General features: G+C 40.6%; 1 protein-coding gene across 7 annotated transcripts in view; it reads right to left on the bottom strand.

Moving 5' to 3' along the window:
* TENM3 (teneurin transmembrane protein 3) overlaps positions 1 to 26,402 on the bottom strand; it is a 456,764-nt gene that overhangs the window by 413,906 nt on the left and 16,456 nt on the right. For all 7 annotated transcript variants that reach the window (XM_019534649.1, XM_019534650.1, XM_019534652.1 and 4 more), the window contains exon 2: positions 19,083 to 19,361. In XM_019534649.1, coding sequence (XP_019390194.1) covers positions 19,083 to 19,361 — 279 coding nt within the window. The remainder of the gene's footprint in view (positions 1 to 19,082; positions 19,362 to 26,402) is intronic.

The following is a 26,402-nucleotide window of genomic DNA, read 5'->3' as shown; positions in this document are numbered from 1 at the left end:
GCAACTACATTCATAATAAAGACCTTGATAATATACAAATTAATCGGAGCACAGGGGAGTAGTTTTAGTAACTTTTTTACTCCTCAATGTATTCTTCAATATTAACTTTTTAATATGTCCATAGCTTTATATAAACCTTTCCAAATAATATTCTCTGAAGAATACATCTTAAATATAAATACAAAAGAGCATGAAACATCAATATTTTCCTGAAGTCTAGAGGATTTGTTGTATTCTTGCAAAGCATAACTTATTAAAATTTAGAGACTGATTTCTTAAAGCCTGGTCTCCAGCATATATATACCAGTAGGTGTTACTGTGAAGGGCACTTTTATGCCAACACAAGTGAAGTCACTTTAGCCACAATCCTGTAAAGATTTATGCCTATACACAACTTTACGAATGGTATTCCACATAGTTTAGAAAGGCCCATCTCTTGGTAACCTCCCATATGTAAAATGTAAATGTATAAGTACATCCAATCAGATATTTCTGCTGCAATTTTATGGGTGCAAAAGTCAAAGGGCAGGTTAAGACCTGGCTGAAATGCTGATGACTCTTTAAAAAAAAAAATCAGATTTACATCAGCTGGGTTATAAGTAAGCTGATGGGCACTGCACACTGCTGAACTATTTAGGGTCTAGATTAAATAAGCTGCTTAGTTTGTTTAGCTTTCTATAACCCTCTATCTGTTACTGTATTGCACTCATGACTGGATTTAACCAGCATACCAGGGCTGAGTCTTGTTGTTAATTACTACAAATGATCAGGATGTTGGTTTTATACCTCATCTGCAGTAGAATGCTAAGTTGCTAATTCAGTACTGAATCCTTCTAATGAAATATCAGGAGCATGCTAGCTTTTCTTTGGAATTCTCTGCAAATTATATCTGAGCCCAAATTATATAGCTTTCATGTTGTGAAGTGGACATGTCCTGAAACAATGTAGTTCCACAGAAGGGTTTTAGCCAGACTTGAATTTATATGTAGAAATTATGTATGATTACATTAAAAGAAAGGACACATTTTACACTAGAAGAAATTTAAAATGCCTGAAAATTTCAAGGGAACACAGCAGAGCATTTATTTTTGCTTTTAGGTAGGTTGTGAGCAAAACAGAGAAATAATACGGAAAAAACCTGAACACCACCAACATTCGATCCACAAATTTAGGTATACCGTAACATCCACACACACACAAAAAAAGGTTTATTTCATTAAAATGAATATGGAACGTTTTTCTTCCCTTGTATGTTGATATTAGACCTACTTAAAAAAAATACCAGGAACGAAACAAATTGAATTCTGGGATAATCAAGGCCATCTAAATGATTAATTCAGCTTCACATTATGAGCTGGGATAACCCCAACAAGAACCGTCACAGAATCATGTATATATTTCCTCAAGGGACATTGTCTTTTATAGCTAACTGTGTTTAGATGTCTTACTTGCAGAAAAACAAAACAGGAACTGTGGCATTCAATTAACTCTAGCCTCAACAAAAGCACTTTTCAATAGGTTTTTAAAGAAAGAAATAATTTATCATGAATTCTTCTTAATACCTTTTTGCTAACACTGAGCTGAGCTATCTCACCAAAGGAATGAAACAAATTCGACTGCACAGAGCTGATCTGAGGAAAAATCTACTCTGAACAAAGGTAAGCTGATTAACTTTTTCATAAAAATCAATATATCTTCTACTATAAAGAACAAGGAACTTTGACTGTAACAAATGAGGAAATGAATTTGTTTATTTTTTGCAGTTTAGCTAAAAATAGCTAACATTATTTGTTATCATGCCTTCTGAATATCAATAATAGTTTAAGCACATTCCCATAAGCAACAAATTTATGAACATGATTCATCTGGTAAGCAAAAGTTTATGCAGCATATACAGTCCAGCCTCACTGTTATGCCTTTGTATATTTAAACTTGCAACAGTTAATTATTGACATTGTCTCACATACAAAGTCACACTTTCAAAGGTAACTACCAAAATTGAACTTAAGAGCTTTAGACATGTTCTCATTTGGTCACCGGCATCTGCTGGTATAAGCAAAGCAGGTAAGTAGGAGCACAATCACCATGTTTGCATGTCTCGTGATCTGCACATTCAAATCAATGTGAGCACAAATGTTACTTTTGAGAATGTGGGTCTAAAGGCCAACAGCATACAAAGCTTTGTTTATTTGTAAGAATACTCATGACTTCCCCATGAATGAAGTCTGCCATTCAGCACCTTCACATAATATACATTTTGCAATAAAAAATTAGGCTTTCAAAACACCCACTTTTGTGAATCCTGATAAAGATTTTAGTATAACATACTAAACATCCCTTCCAGGCCCTTACAGGTCAATTGGAAGGGACTTATTAACAAGGGATTATTGTTTAGCATCAGAGGGACTATAGATATACAATATTCCCCTTGGAATATTGGAGTTTAGGTTGATGTAATAATAATGGTGACTCCAAGGGAGGTAGGGCAAAGATATGTTCTATGAATGGATGCATGGGAATGCGCTGCACACAGCTGGGCAACATCTGAAACCAACCTACAGTTGGCAGCTATAACCATCTGATGACAACTTGGAGAAAGCGAGCTGAATGAAACAAGCATACTGGAACTGGCTTGAAAACATCTGGATGATAGGTGGGGATGGCAGCTGGGAATAAGAACCCATTAAAGCTTGCAGCTATAACAGGGGTGGGAAGTTATTTGGGCCTGCTTTGGTAAGCTGTCACAGGCCAGGTCAGCACCCCCCTGCCCCACACACATACATAGCAGCTCACCAAAACTTCTGAAGCAGTCCCACCCTGTCCACCTGACCACGTGGGTCCTGGATGCTCGCCATGGTGGTCCTGGAATTGTGGGGTGGTGACAGCGTGGGGCTGGGGCATGGGACAGAGACTTGATCCACTCCCTGCATGTCTCTGTCTGCAGAACTCGTGTGTGCAGCAGGCATATGCAGGCAGTAGATCATGGCTCTGCACTCAGCCAGGATGGCGCTGTGGGCAGTGGTATCCTGGAGTGGGATAGGTGGATAGGGCTGGGATTGCAGGGCTCCAGCACCATACTGCTACTGTCCCATAATCCCAGCCCCAGCCCTGCCCACCTGTCCCACTCCCAGATACTGCTGCCCATTCATCCATCGTCCCATATCAAGCATGGAGCAGAGCCATGAACCACTGCCAGTACACCCATGTGACAGTTGCTGGTTTTGCGGGCAGAGGCATTCAAGGAGCAAACCGCAACTCTGTCCTGAGCCCTGGTCCCATGCTGTCACCACCTTGAGATGCTGGGGTCTCCATGGAGGCTGGCCAGGACCCATGCGGGCAGGGTGTATCACCAGGTGGATGGGAAAGGGCTGTGTCTAGGGCCAGGTCTGGGATCTTAGTTGTATAGTTGGTAGGGTTGGAAGGGACCTGAGCAGATCATCAAGTCCAACCCCCTGCCATGGGCAGGAAAGAATGCTGGGGTCAAATGACCCTGGCTAGGTGTCTATCTAGCTTCCTTTTTAAAGACCCCCAGGGTAGAAGCCAGCACCACTTCCCTTGGAATTTGGGTCCAGATCCTAGCTGCCCTGACAGTGAAGTAGTGCCTCCTGATATCTAGCCTGAATCTACTCTCAGTCAACTTATGGCTGTTATTCCTCATTATCCCTTGTAGTGCTCAGGGGAACAGGGACTCTCCCACAGCCTGCTGGTCTCCCTTGGTCAGTTTGTAGACAGCCACCAAATCCCCTCTCAGCCTTCTCTTGTGGAGAATGAACAGGTTCAGGCCCCGTAGCCTCCGCTTGTAGGGCCTGTCTTGCTGCGCCCTGATCACGCGAGTGGCCCTCCTCTGGATGCTGTCAATGCTGTCCACATCCCTCCTGAAGTGCACCAACCTTGGAGTGGTAACTGCATGGGGCTGTGACAAAGCCTCAATCCACTCCCCATATACCCCTGCCCACAGAACCCGTGCCCATTACAGAGGCATGTAGGGAGTGGACCAGAGCTCTGCCCCAGTCTTGGCCCCGTGCTGTCACCATCCCAAGATCCTGCAGCTCCCTGCCCACCCACTGCCCCATCACACCTGTCCAGATGTGTGTCCTCCTTTATGTGGGTCCTGCCTCCAGTGGTCGGTGCAGGGTGGACTCACTTGGGTACCTGGGCAGCAGGGCCAAGTCCGGCAGCAGCCAGAAGGAGCTGCTGCCATTGGGGCTGCTGGGAAGCAAGTCCTGCCACTGCTCTATCCCAGCCCCATTGCATGCCTGAGGGCAGCAGGACCAGTCACACGTGCCATGGTCCAGGCTGCCCCCTGTGGCTGGGCTGGGCAAGACTGAGGAACCCACCATGGGCCAGACAAAATCCCTCAGTGGGCTAGATCCAGCCTGTGGGCCCTATATCACCCACCCATGAGCTACAAACACCTCCACAATGCAGGCAGTTGAACAGTTTTCTCATGGTAAGAACACGGAAGATTTATGGAGTGGCAGTCAGACATTGTCAAAAAGCTATTAGTTGATATATGTCACTGAGACGAGCTAAAGAGAGAGAGAGAGAGAGAGAGAGAGAGAGAGAGAGAGAGAGAGAGAGAGAGAGAGAGAGAGATGGCCATTTGCTTATTTGCCTTCTGGCAGAGAGGTCATCACCAGGTGTCTCAGGGTAACACTATTAATAAGCAACAGTCATTATTCAAATTCTGGAAGGCAGCCACTTTAGGTTGCAGCTTGTTTCCCTGCCCAAGCACATTTGGGGAATGAGACCTATAGTAACCTGCTAGATAGAAATATATGAAGTCTGGCTGCATTAGTTAAATGTAGAACTGCTCCTCATTCAGCTGCAAGCATGGTACAAGCTAACAGATCTGTTGAGGTTTGGAGGCTCGGATGCACTGCTGTTCTTGACAACTCAAAGACGAGACCTTTTGCCATAGACAATATTCATTTTGTCTTTGCAGATGGATAGTATTGTATAAACTAATTACATCTATACTTTTGCTTAATAGTTACCAGTTCCTGAAAATAAATTCTGGAACACTTTTGGCTGTTCATACAAACCACCTGTATGTTAAGTTTGACCAACTGTTTCTCCTATATCACCTTGCAGCTTCACCAAACTGGCCTGCAAACCCCACAAAACCAGTTTCCTCTTCACTTCTAACCTGGTCTTGTCAGAAGCCATCTTGGTTTCCAATTAAAAACAGATAAGAAATTGAGAGAGCTCAATCCATAGCCATTATGTGCAGACAAATCTTTAGGGTTTAATGCTTGTTCTTTCCCACTTCCCCCCACCAAATTCAGCCATTCATTTCCATGTCCCAACTCAAAGAATACTAAATTCAAGGGGAAAGGGAGGGATTTCAAGCCTGGGATTTCTGAGGAGATCCACAATCTGTATGGAGCTGTGGATGAAACTGTTGCACAGGGAGACACTGCAGCTGTTGATGCTAGCCAACTGCAGTTGGGCTTGCTTCTTCACTGAGCTGCCAGCTTTGACCTCTGGTAGCTAGGAGAAAGTCATTACTAAGAGAGAATATACTGGATACAGCCTGAGTCTCAGAGCAAGGGATGACTGTGTTCGAATCCCAGCTCTGTATAAATTCCTGCTGTGGCTTTAGTCAAATTCTTTAAAGACTCTTTAATTAATTATCCTAGGTCAGATTTTGAAAAGCACCTCTATCATTTGAACCACAAGACTCACTGAAAAAAAAAAATCAATAGGATTTGTGCTCTTAAGTTCTTAAGGTACTTCATGAAAAACTGCTCTACTGCACTAAAATAGGAATAATATCACTAACTTAAAATATTGCATGTCACATTATTAGTACCAACTAAAAGGACTCTGACCATATAACAGAATGTTCCTACATGCCCTACCCACAGTTTAAAAACCTATGAGGCTAAATTAGTCTTACTTGTGCCCTAAGGTCAAGAGACTCTGACTCTGGGAGACCAAAGGAGGGAATTAATTTTAGAGTTGTTGAAGGCCCTTAATTGAGAACAACCTGTGCCTAGTTCCTATAAATTTAAATAGGAGCGTAGTTAATAAAAGCATCTAATCTTATCTCAATTACCACAAGAAGGCAAGACCCAAATATACAGAATTTTATAAAACAATAAAATGTCCTTGCGTTAAAAAACAAAAACAAATATGAAGCAAATATAGTTTAAGAAGAAAAGATGCAATATTTTCTTTGTTGCTACAGCAGCTAAACATATAAGCAGCAAAATCTCCCAGTGGCTGCAGCTTCTGAGTAATATTTAAGCATAGCTCCATCTAGAACACATTACAATCATTGAATCAGAAAGTCAGATACATGAACAACTACAGAAAGGTTTACACAGAAAAGCAGTGATTTTAGCAGTGCAACCAAATATTCATGGCAAAAACCATTTATTTCACCAAAGAAAGGAGACTTAACGAAAATCCAGGAACCTAGAAGCTCTGTAGCAATTGTGAACTACCTTGACATACACATTTTTGGCATCATCTTCCACAATAACATGTCCTGCACTTTTTGCCAAGAGCTTTTCTTACCTATTCACTTTATTTCAATCTCATCTTGTGTGAATCTTGAGAAAAACATGCTCTCCAATTCTTTGATCTAGTCTCCAATTTTTGTTAGCATTTGGTAAGATAAGAAATTGACCATAAGACATAAATACTTGAGCAAGTACTTTGAGAGAGGTTAGCATGATATCTTTCTATAATGAGGCACTAACAATCTCAACAAAATAATCTCATTTTGGCTGTTGATGTTACTAGTCATAAAGGTCAGCAGTCTAATTTATTGATTATTAGTGCCTAGTATATCGAGAATCACACCAAGTGAATTACTTTAAACAGACATAGATTTTAGAGGTGACATCTGAAATGGTTCTACTAACCACAGAGATGACCTATTCCAGCCTGAATCTTGTCAATCTAATTTCAAGAGTAAACATAAATGTTCTTATTAGCAAGAAATACTGAATTGCGTCTGAGACCAAGGGCTATCCCAATTTCCAGACACTCAGTCTAGCACTGCCAAGAGCAGATATGGGACCTGTGAAGTCCCATGTAGCAATACTTAGTTCTAAAATGACATTTTTCATCCACTGATGTCAAAGCTATTTTTTATTAAGTCAGTTTGCATTACCCCACTTTTTTGAGGATAAAAAGGCATAAAAAATGAAGCAATTGGTTTAGTGTTGTAACATTTCAGTGGCACAGCCTGATACAGAACCTAAGTCTCCTGATTACAATCAAGTTATTTTGTCTCCTGGCTAGGCATGCCATAGCACTTAAAAAAATATTGTCCATCTTTAATACTTGCACACTAAAGAACCACTAGCAATCTGTGTTCCACCACATATTTTTCATTTGTTACAGATCCTCTGTAAGTAGGACGACCATATGTCCCAGGCAAATGGGGACACTCAGAATGCTAAGTAGAGATGATAGCCTACTCTGATTCTAGCAAGACTTTATGACCATCCTTAACCTCTGTCATTTATGTTGTAGCCTCCAGAAGCCCTCTTTTACACTATGTTATTTTTAGAGGCCTTATGCATAGGGTGACAATGTGTCCTGGGCAAACCAGGACACTCACAGCTTCCATAGCCTGGTCCCAGACAGCTGGCAGAAGCCCTGGAGTGGAGTCTGGAGGGGAGGCAAAGCAGGATAGTCCACTGAGCAGGCACCATTGCTGCTGGACAGGAGCAAGGTGTGGGACTGGAGTGGGGTGGAACCTACTTCAGTTTACCTGTCTTGCTCCTGCCCAGCAGCAGCAGTGCCTGCCCGGCACACCATGCCACTCCACATCCCTGTCACATTCCACTCCAGGACTTCTGACCATGCAGCCAGAACTAGGTGACAGAAGTCATGAGTATCCCAGTCTTCCCAGGACATATTATCACCCTATCTACTAGGCCTCTCTCTGAGCTGATAGGCAAGAATGGAAGTCTTAGTTTAAATCAATTTCAAAGCAAAAAGTCATTTTTAACAAAGTACTGAGATCTTCCTTTAGCAAATTCTCAATACAAGATGTACAAACTATTTTCAATTTCAATTAAAAAAATTAATTTGTTGAAACCCACCCCTCCTCTAAAGCAGGGCTGTGGGTAGGGCAGCCTGTAGGCCACACACAGTCCCTGAAGAGTTAATTTGTGCCCCCCAGGCTTCTGGTCCAGGCACTACTCTCCCTACTGCTCTAGCTGCTTCCACCTCCAGCTTCTACTGCCTGCCCCCACTCCTGTGGATGGGAAAGCATGGTCTGCAGGGCCAAGGGAACCCACAGCCATTCAGAAATTGGACAGCCATGGTCTAAAGAAGTTCAGCTTTGATAGCTCAACATTATCTGACCCCCCCCAATATTTCACTGAAAAATTCCAACTTGTACTTAATTATCCAAGTTACAGTTTGACAAGCATAGATGATTGATGATCATGATCACTTCTAATACTTCTGATGGAAATTACAGGATAACTCAAACTTACTTTCAAAATTGAAAACATTATTGGATTACTTCTCAAGATAACAGTAGTAATTGTGATTACAATCAGTTATTTTTTATTAGATTCCAACTGCATGTAAGCTACTTAACTGTTATCTTAATAATAATTCTGGATATAAAATGCAATCAACAGGTCTATTGCCTAATCAGATATTCTGTTATTCAGATTCCACTCTGGAAGTCACTGTTTATGTTTGCTCACAAACATAGAAATATATGAATGAAGGAGAAAGTGACCAAAAATAAAAAATAAAAAAATTAAATATTCATTTTGTTAGCACAAACAAAAAGACCCCCAAAGCCCCACATTTTGTCTGTTAACTATCAGGTATAATTTCTCAAAGGTATTTAAAGAGCTTTCAAATGACAACAAACCAGAAAAACCTCACAGCTCTGACAGTTTTTTCCTTTCTATTCCAGTGATAATTACATCAATAAGTCTGATTCAGCAGATTTGTTGCTCTTCAATTCATTAATTAAAACAATTTTACTGCTACCACTGTGATTTTTCAAGGACATCAAAAACACATTCAAAATCAAAACAGCACACATCATCAGTTTTGATATGTGCACAGCATGCTCTGCTCTCATAGCAAACCCACAATTAAAACAACATTTACAACTTACACAGAAATGGGATAGTGTATTGTCTTTTTGAGATTTCTTTGTGCAAGCTCACACAGTAGAATATACTTTCTTTAGTGGAATTAAACAGCCATATTTTTAAAATATATTTCAATCAAAAAGGAAAAATTTCCCAAAAGTTCCCAGAATCCATTTCTCATAGAAGGACCACATCTAGGGGGAAATCCTAATCAGTTACATAGTAGCAGTCCAGTTTCTCAGCCTGTCAGGTGCAATGTTTCTGGTTGCCAAGTGCTTCAATTTTGTCCATCTTACATTCATGCGTAATTTGCTTTTCAAATTTTTCTTGAAAAATTTTATTAAAGAATGGAAAAAATATGGACATTGAAATGCATACATAAAGCAAAAAAACCCCCCAACAGCTAACCTATTTAGCTATTTTCTACAAGGCAACACTTTAATTCTGAATCAGTAAGTACTTGCAGATTACTTTTGACACTTTGGAAATCAGGCAGTATGCAGTACAATATGTATATAGAGAACACTTTGAATTTTACAAGTAACAACAACTTTATTAATGACATCAGAAATAAATATCAGGACTCAATCCTGAACTATTTTTGTTGCATAACAGAAATGCTTTTTAATTGGATTAATAGCAAATTGGATCATATTATTTTTATATATTATATATATGGTTTAATGGTAATTGAGACAGGGATTTTTTCTTGGTCTCTTGTAAAAAGAGGAAGGGGTATTGTCAAGGTAGTTAGTCTACCTCTAGCAGGAATTTATGGAGTGCTTTTTGGCATGGTATCTGTCTACCAATGGATACCTAAAATTAATGTGCAGCCTCTCCAGTCTTTTTCCTACTGTTGGAATATGCTAGATGTTGAAGGCTATGCGTTGGCCAATTTTTTTATTTGAGAAAATAGAAATAACAGAGATTTGCTTTTCATTTAGCCATAAACATGGTAAATATCCATAATTGTGCTTTTACCAACTCTAAAAATCTTTCACTAACAAAAATACCTTGGCTAATGAAGAATTAAGCTTGCCATCTGGAGTCTCATGCCTTTCCAGAATGTCAAATTTAGTGGCATTCAAATGTCTGAAAACCAGGAAATACAGAATTAAGGAAAACACCAACAGAATGTTAACTCTGCCCTTTTAGTGTTGACAGTCACCACTGGGAGTTACCTGCATGCACTTCAGCTGCATTCATTTCAGCTGTATTGAATAGTGGAGCAAGCAGCTTGACAGAACTATGATTGTGATACCAAGTAGTCTAGGGATTAGTTTAGAGAGTATAACAAAGCTGTGATTATGATCAGGGACTATGAGGGTGCTCTGGCCCTCTGTGTGTAATCGAAAGAAAGGAAGTGCATGCGTACCTTGAGGTACCCGATATGCCTTGTTTCAGGGCCGAGGCAATGTCGATAGAATAGCACACAAGGTGTGACAACAAGGTTGGGCATGAGAGCTGTGTGGTTAATCATGGTTAAGTACAGTACTAAATGAAATGCTGCAAGTAAGCAGTGAAGGAGTTGTAAATGAAGGTCAAGGGACTGTAACGTTTTGCAAGTTTGGGATTGTTTTTGGGGAGTAGATTTAACATTTGCATAGTAATCACTGGGAGCTGTAGTTTAGGACAGCTCATCTAAAGATAAGGTCTGCTTTAGCAATGAGAAGAAGTTAGACTGAGCTACAGTTGTCAGGTGCACTATTCTGTGAGTGATGTACGTTATCTGCAAAGTGTGAGTATATGCATAATCTGCTCACAGAGGGCAGCCTGAAGGTTGTGCTGGCACGTACTGGCTGGCTGCATTTCCCCATCTTCAGAGGTTGGAGAAACGCTCCAACCTCTTGTCCTTCCAGAAAGTGAATTCCATGTTCTGAAAGGGCAGAGCACCTCACAGCAACTGAGTAGATACTCCTCTCTCTTTTTGGGTGCCAAGTTTCCTTATTTTTAAACACAAAATTGCTTTGTTCTTGCTGTTTTTAAAATAGAAGTTAGCCAGATCTTCAAAGGTATGTGGCACTGCAACACATCTCTGTGGAATGCCTACTGGAATCCACACCACTGAGTTGCTTGCCCTGGGTCCTCAGAAAACAACTGAGTAAAGAATCACCTGGAAGTCAAACCTGGACAAAAAGCAAGACATAGGTACCTACGCAGCTGCCTGCCTTAACAATGGCTACTCAGCACTCTGACTAAACAACCCCTTCCTCTATTTCAGGATCCTCAGCTATGTACTCTCTCTTTTGTAGCAGTCAGCTTAAGTCAAGTATTCTTGTTCATTAAAATAAACAATCTGGGACAGGGAAGACCAAGATTCAAATCCCTATTGTGCCCGAATCAGAGCCAGGACTTAAACCTGCCTCTCTAACATCCCATGATAGTGCCCTACCACCCTGCTGCTAGTTGTGCAGAGGCAGATCTCTCTCTCTCTTCCCTGTTGAAAACTGTTCCACTTCATACAATTTAAGTATTTAATCAGAGAGAGAGAGAGAGAGTTGCCATGAGGTCACTTGTGTACAAGTTTTAAGGTAAAACCTTGTTCCTGAGCACTTAAAAAAGCCTAGGTTTCCTACATCCTATATGGGTACTCTACTGTAGGCCAGTGGTTCTCAACCTTTTAGAAAGTACCATTTCTTAGCTTTCACTCATTTCTTGATTATGGAAAAGTATATCAATTCTGTTCCTAAGAACTTAGAAAGACCGCAGCAGATGAAAATATTTTTGACACTATTGATTCCTATTTAAAATCTCTGGGTTTATCTTGTGAATCATGTGTAGATGTTTGCAGACCTAACCATCATAATACTGCACAGTACCCCATGGCACTTTTAAAAAATTTTAAAAGATTACAGCACCCCAGACCACGGTTTAGAACTTGAGAATGACTGCTGTAGGCTGCAACCCTTTCCCCACCCGCTTCTGTGTAGTATTTGTCTGGTTTAAGCGTGCACTGAACAAACTTACAGAATCAGTTTCTACTGACAAGATGGGTGGGGGAACTCTTAGTCTGAGAATCCAGCTTTGGAAAACCAAGGTTACGGCTCTGAGGAACTCATTCATGCTAGGGCAGCATCAACCCTAAGGGTAGCTGTACACAATGGGCATGTCTACGTGTGCACTGTAGTTACTGCACCATCATTTAGTACTTCCAAAAGGAGTACAAAGTGGAACAGCTGCAAGTACTAAATGACGGTGCAGTAACAGCCCATACTGAGCTGTACTGGTGGCACACATTTTTAGCTGCTATGTCACTGCAGCAACGTGCTATAGTGAGGGAGCGCATTGCAATGGTGAAGTAGCTGCAGCATCATGGTTTGTGCCCACCAATGCTATGTCGCCATAGCGTGTTGTTATGGTGATATAGCATCTAATGTAGATGTGCCCAATGACTGTCAGAAATGTAGGTGTTTATGGGAAATATTTAAAGACCTGAATGGCAACTAAATGGTGACTGAGTATGTTAGTGGCACCTAAAGCAGCAGATGGGCATCTAAATACCTTTTTGGATCATTAGCCAGGTATATGTAACTTGTGGTTTAAAGCTGGATGTTCCCAGGGTGACAGACAATACCACCACCTTGCTTTTACATGGCACTTTTTCTTCAGTAATCTCCAAAGTATCATAGAAAGGAAGTAAACTGGACTGGTGTTCTACACATGGAGATGTACAGTGATTTACTCATGGTCACCCAAAGCTAGGTTTCCCAAATCCAAGACCAACCCAAGTTTTTTTCAGTGGGTGACACAGCTGCTATGAAATTCCAAATCAGTTCTCCCCCTTCTCTACACTTTGCAACAATGGAAATTTCGGTACAGAGCTACTGACAGGCCAGAGAGAGAAATCTATGTCCTGAAATCCTCATGGTATTAGATCAGTTACAGGAATTTTAAATCCATTCAGAACAACTGGGTACTCTATCTTCCCCTTGATGATATTATGAGCAAACCCTCTCCTTCCTGTCCCATTAAGCTTTTAGCACAGTATTTTGGCATGAAAAGTTGCTCCTTGCTTCCTGGCATGCTTAGCATTCACAAGCCGGATCCAGACATGCAGGCGTGTGCAGTTTGTGGCACTGCAGACCTCTTTGCGGTGCCACAAACTGCACACCCAGCACATTAAAATGTGCTCTGCACTGCAAATTTGCAGTGTGGGGGAAAGATTTGCTACAGGGAAATACCTACAGAAAACACTATGAAAAAAAGCAGCGTGGTGCACACCACAAGGGCACATGCCAATAGACACGAAAGCTCAGTCCCCCCAGGAGCCAGAGCATCTCCCTTCCTCTAATTCTACCCCAGCTCCTCCAGCTCCCAGCAGGAGTAGGGAAACAGTAATTTCCCCAAAGCGGGGCATTTTGCCTTGCACCAAAGCACATGTGGAGGGGAATGTGCAGCAGCACAAATTTGTGCTGCTCCTTTTTTGCCACTGCAAGTGCATGCCCCTGCATGTGGGGATGAAGCCACAAGGAGCAACTTATTGAATGGTTTTACACTTTCTTGTTATATTACCTGAGCTCTGGTTGAGCTGATCGTAGCCCCATGCCTTTATCCCTGTTAAGTTCTCCTCTCTTGCATCTGTCAGGCCTTTCTAGCCATACCACTGGCCTATTCAACTTGCCTTCCAACTGCCACTTCTGCCAAACCCTTATTCCACGATTGTTTTTTGCTTTAAAGAGTTTAAAATTTGTGCTGACCACAGTCCCCCCTCTCTCCCCAAATCTCCATATCCCAAGGCCATGTGAACACACAAGTGAACTCCAAACTTCCCTCAGACTGCAAGGGTGCCTTACATACTGTCTTCTACACAGAGGTCAGAGAGGAAGGTGCACACCCTGTCTAAAGGATCAATGACATACCTATCCCAAGTTTCAGCAATTTAAAGTTCTACCGATCCTGGCAAACATACAGGAAAGCAATGATGTGGAACTAGAAATGTCCCCCAAACCCCTGTTCTCCCTGTTGCCTAACCCAATTCCACCCTCCTACTGTTTTACCCCTCCACTTCCTCCTTTCCGTGACCTGAGTCCCCCCCCCCGCCCTTTCCTCTTCCCCACAGACCACCTTTCTCTACCCATCAAAACACTTTCTTCCTAATCCTTCTTTCTCTCAAATTCCCTCTTCCCCTTGGCTAGACAGCTAGTTATATGTGGCATTTCCCCCCTTTTTTGGAGTTAGATTAAGTACATCTGACCAGCCTCTGTCACACACTGCTTTTGTCAGTGCGCCTTCAGGTGTCCCTCAGATTTCTGCCAATGGACGGGTTCCAACTGAAATGATCTGGGTGTAGCTCGGGTTCAACAGCAACAGGGCCCACAACCACTCTTGAATCACCCAGCCTATATGAATACTGGCTGGCTAGTCTTTCTGCGCATACATACTGTAGTCTATTTGGCTTCACCTAACCCAACCTGTTCTCAATGTAGCATTCCCAAAGAGGCAGCAGGGGCCTTATACTAAGCTGAAATATGAAAAGATCTTTTGCTGCGTGAATTGAGTCATTGTTGGGGCCCAGGTCTGAGCAAAAGACCATTAACAGCATCAGTCAACATTACGAAATGCTGCTTGGGGGAGCGGAGGACTGTATCACAGAAACCACTTGTTCAAATGACCTCTTTTTAGATCACTAACTCATGAGACAGCAAATCTTGGGGCAGTCCATGTAAGGACATAGATTTCAGAGCATTTACCAAGGAAAACCTTTAAACAAACAAACAAAAAAGGGTATCTTTACCATAATCCTACCAGAGAGTCTACCCCTAATAGGTCTACAGTGCAGTGCACTGCAGCGCAGTGTACTGTACAGATATCTAAGCTAGCTCTATACAAAAGCATAGGACAGGAACCTGAAGCACTCTAGGAATGGTATGATGGAGTTTCACAGGCCCAAATTTATGTTTCTTCTCAGAAGGATGGGTTCTTGAGTACTCCTATGCTGAACCACGATTTGCAGGGTAGACACATCCAATAACACTTTCTAATTTTAAAAACTGTTTCCCAAGTAGTTTAAAAACAACAAATGAACAAAGCAATCCTTACTAATAGCTTTACCAAAGACAGGCTGCAGAAATTTCAAAGCTGTAGTTGTAGAGCAAGCAAACAATATGTATATTTCACTGGCACAACCATTTAGATTACATGAATAAATTCATGTATGTTGCGTTGAGTCCATTGCTATGGAGACTCAAACTGCAAGCTAGGTGTTACATGAAGAATTTGAATAAAAACTTTTGTTTAATTAAATAAAAAAGAAATCTTTCCTTGTTGTTATGCATTCAGCAATAACCTAAGACAGTAAGATGAGTATACAGTTCTCTTCTTCTGTCTGAAAAAGAGGTAAAACTTTTTCTGAGAAATGCTACCACCATACTTAAAATTCTACAACCTGATTGTCTAGCAGCATTGTTTTTTTGAATAAAGCCCTTAATCCTCCCAATACTATGCATGAATTAGTGTGGCATTAGTGGGGTCTTAGAAACAGGTATATTGCTAAGACTTTGGTAAGCCAAAAATAATGTCTTCAGGGAATTACTTATTCCACTATGTAAACCACTCTGCAACGTTTAAATTACCTTCTAATAGGATGGACCTGTGAGTATTGCAATACCACAATGAATAAGACTCTGGTTTGGTAATACCATTAGCCAACAGAGACTGGAGATGCCTTCCTGGGGGGAAACTACCTTAGCACTCATCTATTAAAATTTCAAAGCAGCAGCTTGTACAACGTTAAAATGAAGGAGCAGCTGAGAAGTAAGACCAAGCTCCAATTCCTAGCTTTAAAAAGGGGAAAGTCTCCAAACAAGTTTTGCACATAATTTGATATTTAAACAAGGCTCACAAATCCTTATATAGGTCATAGCACTCAGTAGTTCCAATGACTTTAATGGGATTTATAAAAGAATGTCAACTTGGACTACTGACTACTTATTGATAATAGCAAGTTCTTGCTCCTGATGAGGCCTGGAGATGCACATTTAGGACTGAAAAATAGGGCAACTGGAATTCAGTTAGGAGGCTTATGATAACACTGTGGGGACATACATATTTCAGTAAAGATGACTGAAATATGTAGGACATAATGTAAATTTTAGCTTAGATTTGGGACCTTCATCACATTTATTTGTTATGTTTCCACAGTTTACTAGGACTGCTATTAATTGGAGTGCACAAATCATTGAATTGCTAGCATTTGCACTGAAAGCAATGTAGTCAAGGATTGCAACAAAAGAAAAATCAATGTATGCCATGATAGGAATTACTCTCCCTTTTAATTTAAACGCTATTTACATTTTATATTCTCTGGTGAGCAATTTAGCCTATTGAATTTATCCTGTTTTTATAAAATATACTTTCAATTTGCATCCTCCATATTTGGTGGAAGCAAAATTGAGAGTAAGTGACAAAGAAGATTCAGTGTGCCCCTACTTACATTGTATCTCCATTGAAATGAGAACTGTGACAAAGTCTGACTGATATATGTTCTTTTACCTCAGGGGACATCTAGGCCATCAAAATTTCATTAGCCTCACAGCAGCTCTGGTACTGTCTTTAAGTTGGACTCCTGGCCTCCCTATCAATAAATAAATCAACTCTAATCCCTTTTAGTGACTAAACTATTCTTTGAAGTGGTATCGAGATCATCAGACACTCCGCTTGCATAATGTTACCAATGCTGGATAATATGTTTTCCTAATGTATTTAGAGCTATTTCACATATTAAAAATAAAACAAAATTCCAATTTTAAATACATGGAGGAGGGAACAAGAGAACGAGAATCTACTCTAATATTGATGAAATTCAATCACGTTATGTAAGGCTTTAAAAAATTGGACAAATAGTTACTTAGTTTTTAAAGTAATAGCACTGGTGTTATGCCAATGGTGTTACGGTATGGTAGCATTGGTGGTCAAGTGGTCGTAAGCTTTTGGCCAAATCAGTGTACTCAACTTTTTGGCCCATGAGCCAAATGTGTGGAACGTGGCAGGCCCACAGACCAAAGCAAGTCCTGGGGCCCAGCACTGCCCTCTCCCTGCCCTGCATACCAGGTTTGGAGACCAGGGGCTTGGTGCCACCACCTCCTGGCACATCACAGTAGGATCGCGCCTTGGGGCCTGGTGCCACCCCTGCTCCCACCCAGTCCTGTGTGCTGGGATGTGGAACCTGATCCAGCATGTAAAACCTAGGACTTCCCATGGGTCTGGAAATTTGGCAGCAGGGGAGTGGTGGCACTGCTCCCCTGCTGCCAAATTTCTGGACCCATGGACAGCCCTGTAGGCCAGACGACATGACACCATGGGCCAGATCACATAGCAAGCCAGGGGTTGAGGACCCCAGGACTTAAGTGAAGACCTGGCTACCCAGAGGGGCACTGTACTCCAAACTGAAATTAATTACAGTGAGGCCTTGAAAGCCCACCAGTTGGCACGAGTTCCAGAAGCATGAGCCCACTTTCGGGGAAATCACTGGGTTGCCTTACCTATGTTCTACACATACTATAAATCAACAAGAACAGCCCAAGCAAGCTAAATTTCCTTTGGGCACATCATAAATGGAACAGGCATCCCACAAAGAAAGTCTCCATTCCTTAGTTTGAGAGATGAAGCCTTCCTCACAAAGAGTTGCTTCAAACTGTAATGTAGAGCAGGATTCCAGTTGACTATCCTCCCCTCCCCGCCTGCTTTGCTTGTATTCATGTTCTTGTTTAACAAAGAAAGGATATGAAAGCCCTGCCTGGCATCCTCTGCAGTACAATGTATATTTTGTAAGTGAGGTATAGGAGACTGTGAATCACAGGGGAAACATTACTCATCATGAATATAAAGAAAATTTTGATTCCATTTCTTTTTTATAGCACTAGAGGAACCATGGTAAATGGGTACAATAAGAACTTTCTGTGACTTTTAGCTTAAAATGAAGACAGACTATTTTTTGCAAAAGAATACTAAGATACAAAAACTGCTAGCTGCCAAAGTGCAATATAGCTGTGACTGGGAAGATAACAATACAATTACCTCTGCTATCACAGAACTGGGCTGACAAGTTTAGTAAATTAATTTTAAAAATCCAGTCAAATAGCTACCTTTCTAGTATACATTTTAGTCAATACTTTTACCCGTTCCTTCCTTTTCCCTTTTATATTTTTGATATATCAAGTCATTAATGAAATAGCTTCTTTTGATTTTGGTGTTGCTAAAAATCCTAATAAACAAGAGAGGAAAAAAAACTAGTGTAAGAGCGCTAAAGGTAACATGTTTTCTTCTAATGTGTGGACTTAAACATTAATATTATTTAAGGTCCTAGTCAGGCACCTAAAATTTGGTTTAGGATTTTTAAAAGTTTTTCTTTTAAAAAAGCTTTATTAAACTATGTTCATGCATCTAAACTAAAACGTTAGAACACAAAGAGTGCTATCCCTACAACATGCCTGGTTGCTGTTTAGATTTTTGTGGATTTTAATTGCACAGTAATCCAGTCCCCAAGGCACATAAAAGGCCACACTCTCCTCTTTAGGATGATTTCAATTGCTCTCATCAGCTAGCAAGTTTAAAGCATGATCAAATTTGTTCTTCAATCACTTGAGCCCTGTTAATAAACTATTCTGTGTGCTCACTCATCCATTCTAAGATTCTGCAACTTCTTTGAGATGTCTTCAAGAGGAATTTACAAAGACATCTTTGATTGCAAGCTGGCCTTGGGGATAAACTTTATCATCACTTGCTTTGCTACTCTACAGAGGATAACAGGTGACATGGTCTGAGATAAGTCAAAGCTAATCTTTTTTGGTGCAAGATTAAACTTTTCTTCTAAATTAAAGCTAAAACATGATATACACTGTTTGCATAATTCATTTACTAGATACCGAATATTGATTTTTCCAGAAAAGAAAAACATTATCCAAGGTCATTCCTTAAATGTTACTGTATTTGAATATATCAACTAGCAACCAAACAGAAAATAAAATATTGAATTATACTTATACACAGTGAACTTACCATTCTCACTGTCGGACTTGTTTTCATGTTCAGTATCAGTCAGAGTGAGGGCTGAGTTGGAACGGCTTGATAGACAGGAACTGCGCCCTGATTTGACCCCCCTGCCCCAAAGTCTCATGGCATGCTCTGGAGACATCACTCCTTCATTTTCAGTATCAGCATCTGACCCTGCACTGATAGAGTAACCTCTGTGGGGGAGCCCCATTTCCGCACAAAATGCCAGTCCTCGACGAGTTGCTGGTTCACAAACTCCTAACTGCCTTAGGGTAAAATTCTGTCCTGATTAGGGGAAAAAAAGATAACAAAAAGTGAGAATTTTTTTAAAATGTAAAAATAAAATCTCTTACCATGTACAAGGTTCTCAGGTATCACATAAACTGTTTTATCAAAACTCCACATGTGTTATGATCAAGCAGATTCTTTTGTCTATACCATTTTGCAGTCCTCCTTTTTACTCTCTCTATCTTAGCACTTCTTTGTCAACTGTTTAAGCACATTAGAAGTGTTCTAAGGTAGGAAAGACACATAACATGACCTGTGAACTAAAAAAGGCCAATTCAGCATATAATAAGGATTAAATATAAATGACAGATCTCTTTGCTTTACAACAGTGTGAAAGCAATAACAAGTATTTGTTAGGATTTCTCCTTCTGTCTGGGATAAAATCCTAAACAACAGAATATTTTCCCATCCAGATGTCACTTGTCATGGCCAGAGAAAGGCTTCCCTCAGGAATAAACCAGTGTTCATTAAATGGGCCTAGGGGCTCATTGGTCTTTATGAAATCTTTCTGCCTTTCAACACCCAAGACAAATAAAAATGCACTTTTTCCTTCAACCATTGTATGAAAGTCTTCAACGCTTGATGACATTGATTGCCTTTTCCAGACTCCCCTTTTTGGTCCCTATTCTTGGTATTTTACTAATGAAACCAGGCCAATATTTTTAAAAATATATTTTTAGCCTATGTTTGGGAGGAGAGGGCAGAGCAAGAGACACATACATGAATCGTCAACGATTGTATTAATAAATTAGGTGTAATAAACTCATGACACTTCAATAACTTAAAGTGTTTAAATTATGTGACACTCAAAAAATTACTGCTGTTTTTAATGACTATGTCTTCATCCTGCTTTTATGTCTGAAATCTTCAGACACATTTTATAATATACAGACACTTGACATGTTCCTGTGCATGTGAATACCCAGAATACTCTACCACCCCTGCTCCCAGCTATTTCATAGCAATGCTGATCTCTAAAGTCTAGGAACAAAGTGAAATATTTGGGTGTACTGGTTCATGGAAGATATATATTCTGACAGAGTTCTTGATTTTCCTTAGTTTTCTTTTGAATATAAGAAGTGTATGTTAACAAGACTATAAAATAGGTAATACAATGAAAAAGGAAACCTATTACAAATGAGGGACTGGCAGTTTCAGAAGAATGAACATTTTCCAAAATGGTGAGAGTTAATGCCCCCAGACCTTGACAGGTTTTTAATGTGCCAGTTAATTACTTTATTGCTGTGGTCATATCAGTTGTTGCAATCAGTTTAATCTCAGTCAGAACTGTAAATGGATTCTGACAGTGACATTCATAAATAATGAAAACTAGTTGCTACTATTAGCTACAAATCAAACAGCACTTATAGTTCAGTTGTGAATCTGAACTAAAATGCAGCTGGGGGAGGTAAATATAAACAACCTTAAAGATTCACAGGGGCAAGTGAAGCGTATGGAAGTTATAAGAAGGATGAATCAGTGGATACATCAATAGTGTCTCTTGCCTGCTTAAATACAGTCATGCAACATGAAGTTTATTCATTTTAGTGAAAGTAGAAACAATAAGATAAGCAAAAAAGGCAAAGAAAAAAATTACAGCACTAGGTCGATGTAGAAGCTGTAGCAACTCCTATTTTGTTAGTTAGTAATTAGTGTTTCAATATACCTGTTGGAGGAAGTGAACTATTCACACTGATTCTCTTGGTTTGACATGTTTTGCACCTGAGTCAGAATTGTCAAATGTGGTTTCCAAAAGTCATGAATCTATGTAAATGGTCTGCATATGGATCCAGGGGTTCAACTTTTCTTAAGGGTAGCCAAAGTTTGACCTTGATATATAATATCCAGTTTAAAATAATCATTTTATATGCAATCCATGAATGTGTATTTTTTACAGTATATAAACACAAGCACAGTGTAGGCTCTAAAAACCTGAATCGTGCTTTTGGAATGAGAAGGAAAGGGGAGAGGTGCACTGAGAGACAAAACTGCCCTTGACTTCAGTGATGTATATTGCGCTTAGAGATGCCAGGAATCTCGTAATACTTCTCAATATACTGTGAGAACGTGCTCATAGCAACAGTTACTATGCCTGTTGAATTAGGATACAGCATGATCCCTCCAATGCAATGTATAACTGCTGGTCAGCATGAAAGCAGGTGGGGCCATAGTCATGCATCTCCAAGTACTGATCTTCCTAGTTGCTAGAGAACCTCTTTGCATTCAGGAAGCTAAATTATAGTTGTTCTTGCACAGATGTGTTGTGTAGGAAAGACTGTTTGAGGCCTCTCTCCTTCCTAAACGCAGAGCTTCTTTTTCTTTTTTCTTTCTTTTTTTTGGTGGTACAGTCATAATTTGACTTTGTACAGAGATACACTTACATATTTCCTGTGAGATTCAGTTACAGGAATTCCATAACATCTGCCTACTTGTTAGATCCTTCCCACCCCATATTTACACTTGGTACCATACAAATGTAATCAGACCTAGACAGGTTACAAGGGTGGGCGGATGAGAATAGGATGGGATTCAACACAGGTAAGTGCAAAGTGATGCATGTGGGGAGAAGCAACCGGCACCATACCTACAGGTTGGGGAACTCCCTTCTTGTCAGTACAGAGGCAGAAAAGGATCTTGGAGTCATCATTGACTCCAAGATGAACATGGGCCGGCAGTGTGGGGAGGCAGTCGACCATGCCCACCGTACCTTGTCATGCATCCACAGATGCATCTCGAGCAGGTCCAAGGAGGTGATCCTCCCCCTCTATGCGATACTGGTCAGGCCGCAGCTGGAGTACTGCGTCCAGTTCTGGGCACTGCACTTCAGGAGGAATGTGGACAACATGGAGAGGGACCAGAGGAGGGCCACTCACATGATCTGGGGCAGCAGGGCAGGTCTTCTGAGGAGAGGCTACGGGACCTGAACCTGTTCAGCCTCCACAAGAGAAGGCTGAGTGGGCATCTAGTGGCCTGTTACAAACTAGTCAGAGGGGACCAGCAAGCATTGGGGGAGTCCCTGTTTCCCCAAGCGCTACCAGGAGTGACCAGGAATAATGGTCACAAGCTGGCAGAGGGCAGATTTAGGCTAGATATCAGGAGGCGCTACTTCACGGTCAGGGTGGCAAGGATCTAGAACCAACTTCCAAGAGAAGTGGTGCAGGCTCCTACCCTGGGGGTCTTTAAGAGGAGGCTAGATGTCCACCTTGCTGGGGTCGTTTGACCCCAGTACTCTTTCCTGCCATGGCAGGGGATTGGACTAGATGATCTCCTCAGGTCCCTTCTGACCCTAGAAGGTATGAAACTATGAAATGATGCCAAAACACTGATTTTGGAACTAAATGGAATTGTTGCCTGAAACCATGACAGGATGGTTGTCTCCTGTATAGTTTTCTATATAACAAATAATTTTAAGAGTTGATGTGCATGTTTGCCAGTGTAGCTCAACTGACTCCAAAAAAGCAATACCACATTGTCCACAAAAATTCTACATCTTTTAAAAAGAGCCCAAGTATTAAAAAATAAATTACGAAATAAATATTAAGTTGATCCAGAGGACAGAGGCACGCAGTTGGGGTATGACAGCACTGGACAGCAGAGGAGAATGAAGGGATTTTTCCCACAGGCAATGAAATATTAAAATTAAGATTTAACAGGTGAGCTCAATACATAAAAGCTACAGATAGAAGGAAAATCTCCCTCCCACTGCTCTAATGAGCTTCCAACTTACCCTTTCCTCGGTGACTTCAGTATTACATGCTTACACTCCATCGTGGGCTCCCTTTATTATATATCTTTGTAATTCCCTCATTTAGCCCATGAAATACTAATTGGTACCTGCTGAAAGCCATAAAAGTGAAACAAATTTGGAGGCAGTAGCCAAATATCAGATTTGGGGAAAAAGTTGGAAAAAAATATCACTTGCAGAAATGCTTCTTAATAAGTTTTCTAAAGATCCAAGAAAGAATGTATGTGATATGGGATGATGACCTCTTTTATTGGACCAACTACATAGTTGGGGAAAGGTTCTTTGCAAGAACCTGCCTATGTCCTTAGACCAACACAGCTACAACGAATAACCCTGTGATATAGGATGTGACATATGCAATTTCAAAGGGAATGGGGGGTGGTTAAATAACATTCATAATGATGGGACCTTAACTATAGAGTAGCTACTATCATTCCACCATTAAATATAATACTTAGCTGCAAATTGATATTCACAACCAAGATAATTTAAGGACTGCTGACACTGCAAATTTGGCCAGGCAAAAGGCAAAAGGAAATCAAGGTTATAACTCTAAATTAACTTACAAAGGTCTGTACAATGATTGTTGTTAAAAAAAAAAGTCAGCATTTGCCAACAGTTAGTGTGACTCATTTGAGATATAGCAGTTACTTTCTATTTTAAGAGATGGTTTACGTACAATTTATACTCTGCGTTACCCGTGTTGGTTTAGAAATTGATATAGTTAAACACCAATATGATCCTCAATGGAGATGTACTTACATGTTACAATATACAGTAATATTCATAGACCTTTATGTAACTTTTAAAACTAACTAGGTAAAATTATATTATTACATGTGGACAAACAGACCCTAAGTACAGTGAAGTAATGACATTATGTTAGATACTGTTGGTAAATGCTGATTTTTTCTAAAAGTGGAAACCTGCTGTACTTGTATATCAGATACAAAGCTGTTCTTAGCAACGTAAGATATGTAGACACACCACCACCACATACATCCCAGATAACAAATACTGGCTATAGAAAAGTATAATCTCTGCAGGAGATTACCATAGCATGCAGGTCTTATGCCTCCTTGATTACAAAACTCTGTTTCCTAGTCTGTAGCTGTTTAATATCAATACAAAGACATTCACTTAAAATGACAAATCCTAACTACAAGGTAAGTCCACCATATACCAGAAATAGCTAGTTACATGTTCCAGGAAAAGAAGTTCCAGGAAACAAACAATACCTCCCAATTTAACATACAGTACGATGCTCATCAGAAGCCTCAATTAACTTTTATCATCCGCTGGCCATAAATTTAAACTATTTTGGACTGGAGAGGTAATGAACTCATAAGGTAAAGAGCCCTCAAAGAGAACAACTAGACAACTAGCTAAAAACGTATTCGACTTATAAACTGAAAGGAACTCTAACTTCATTTCATTTCTCTAGCTGATACCAACTGTGGCAGAATGGGACAACCTGGCAGGCAGGTTCCAGGTCACTAATGGTTAAAAACAGAGTTCAGATTCATATTCAAAATCTGCACCAGTGTTCGAACTTACATCTCTGCTTTAAATTTAGTTCTACTTCCCATTTTTCCTACTCTTAATCTTTCTATTTGCATTCCTGTGCTCTCTTTATTGTGCCTTCTTCCATCTGTCCAGTATGTAACCCTTTCCTCCATGGAAATCCCAATAATCCACCAAAGAAAGAAACATAAATGAATTTAGAAAAATAAATGAACATACAACTGACAAGACATATGCAAAATAATACAATGTCATTTTTTTTGGGGGGGGGGGAACAATCCTCTCCCCATATAATTGATTTCTCTACTATTACTTTGTCTCATTTTCTTACCCTCAGTTCTTACATTTCCTAGTTCCCTTACCTGTCATGATGACCATTTTTGTAATATTTTTATCTAGTTCAGATAGCTGATCAGTACGGGGATTTTTCTATTTTTATGCGTCTGTAAATTACCATGTACAACCATGTCCTCATAATAAAATATTGTTTATCATGTTGGCCCTGAAATATACTGCATTATCAGCAGTCATTTCAAAGCATTTTTGCAAGCATCACTTTTTTTCTTCCTCTCCAGTCACCAGCTGAGAGATCATTTGAATTAATTCATCTCCAGTCCAGTTATTTTTAATTTTCGTAATCCTAGTCAAATACTATATGTAGCATGCACAAAAAGTTAAGAAAAAAATCAAAGCTTATCACCTGTGTGTCATCCTCAATAGATCTCCTGAAGGTAGTGTATACACTACACAGGTTTTCTGTGAAAACTCTACTCAGCTGGTGCCAGATACAGAGTGACACTACATTTTTGAAATATTGCAAAAGAATTCATTGCTCAAAGAGTCATTCAAGCTTATAGAGGGTGGAATTCTACATGATCAGTAGCCTTACTCTGACTGTACTGGTCCAGGGGCAGAGTTTTGGCTTTTCAACTCTCACAAATGTAAAAGGCTATAAAAGAATAGCTGTAGTAACCCCACGATTGTGAGTATATGTTCAATATATTGTGTACTCCAATAAAGTAGAAACTAAGTCTATATACAAAATATGGACAAGAACAGATCCTCTACACCAAATGGCAAGTAAAATATTTATCCTTTTAATTCTCAGAGTACTGTATATATAAGAATCATAAAGAAAATGCTCAGATGGGATGAATGGAGTCATTTTTGCTGTTAAAATGCAAAGCCAGATAGGGATTGGTAGCATTGTTTAATAAGAATCCTCAGTGACCCCTGCCTTCCCTGTGGATAGGGGTCTACCCAACTCGAGGTGGCGGCTGGGCAATTTCATGAACAGATTATGGGGCCAGCTGCCATTTTCAACAGGCTTATTGTGGTGGGGTTCCCCCCAAGCCTCTGATTGGCTGAAGGATCCCAGTGGCCCTGTCCGTCTCTCCTCCCTTCCCCCGCCCCCAATGACTGGTGGAGAGGAGCAGGGCTGCATCACAGGCAACCCTCTTCTCCAGAGGCAAGGGGAAGCAGCTATCTTAGTTTCATAGTTTCTAGGGTCAGAAGGGACCTGAGCAGATCATCTAGTCCGACCCCCCGCCACGGCAGGAAAGAGTGCTGGGGTCAAATGACCCCAGCAAGATGTTCATCTAACCTCCTCTTAACCACCCCCAGGGTAGGAGCCTGCACCACTTCTCTTGGAAGTTGGTCCCAGATCCCAGCCGCCCTGACCGTGAAGTAGAGCCTCCTGATATCTAACCTAAACCTACCCTCTGCCAGCTTGTGACCGTTATTCCTGGTCACTCCTGGCGGTGCTCGGG

This window comes from Crocodylus porosus, unplaced genomic scaffold, assembly GCF_001723895.1.
Source record: "Crocodylus porosus isolate Cpor-Errol unplaced genomic scaffold, CroPor_comp1, whole genome shotgun sequence".
NCBI classification, from domain to species: Eukaryota; Metazoa; Chordata; order Crocodylia; family Crocodylidae; genus Crocodylus; species Crocodylus porosus.
The sequence above is the reverse complement of the archived record's forward strand: the minus strand, read 5'-3'. Positions and strand labels throughout refer to the sequence as shown.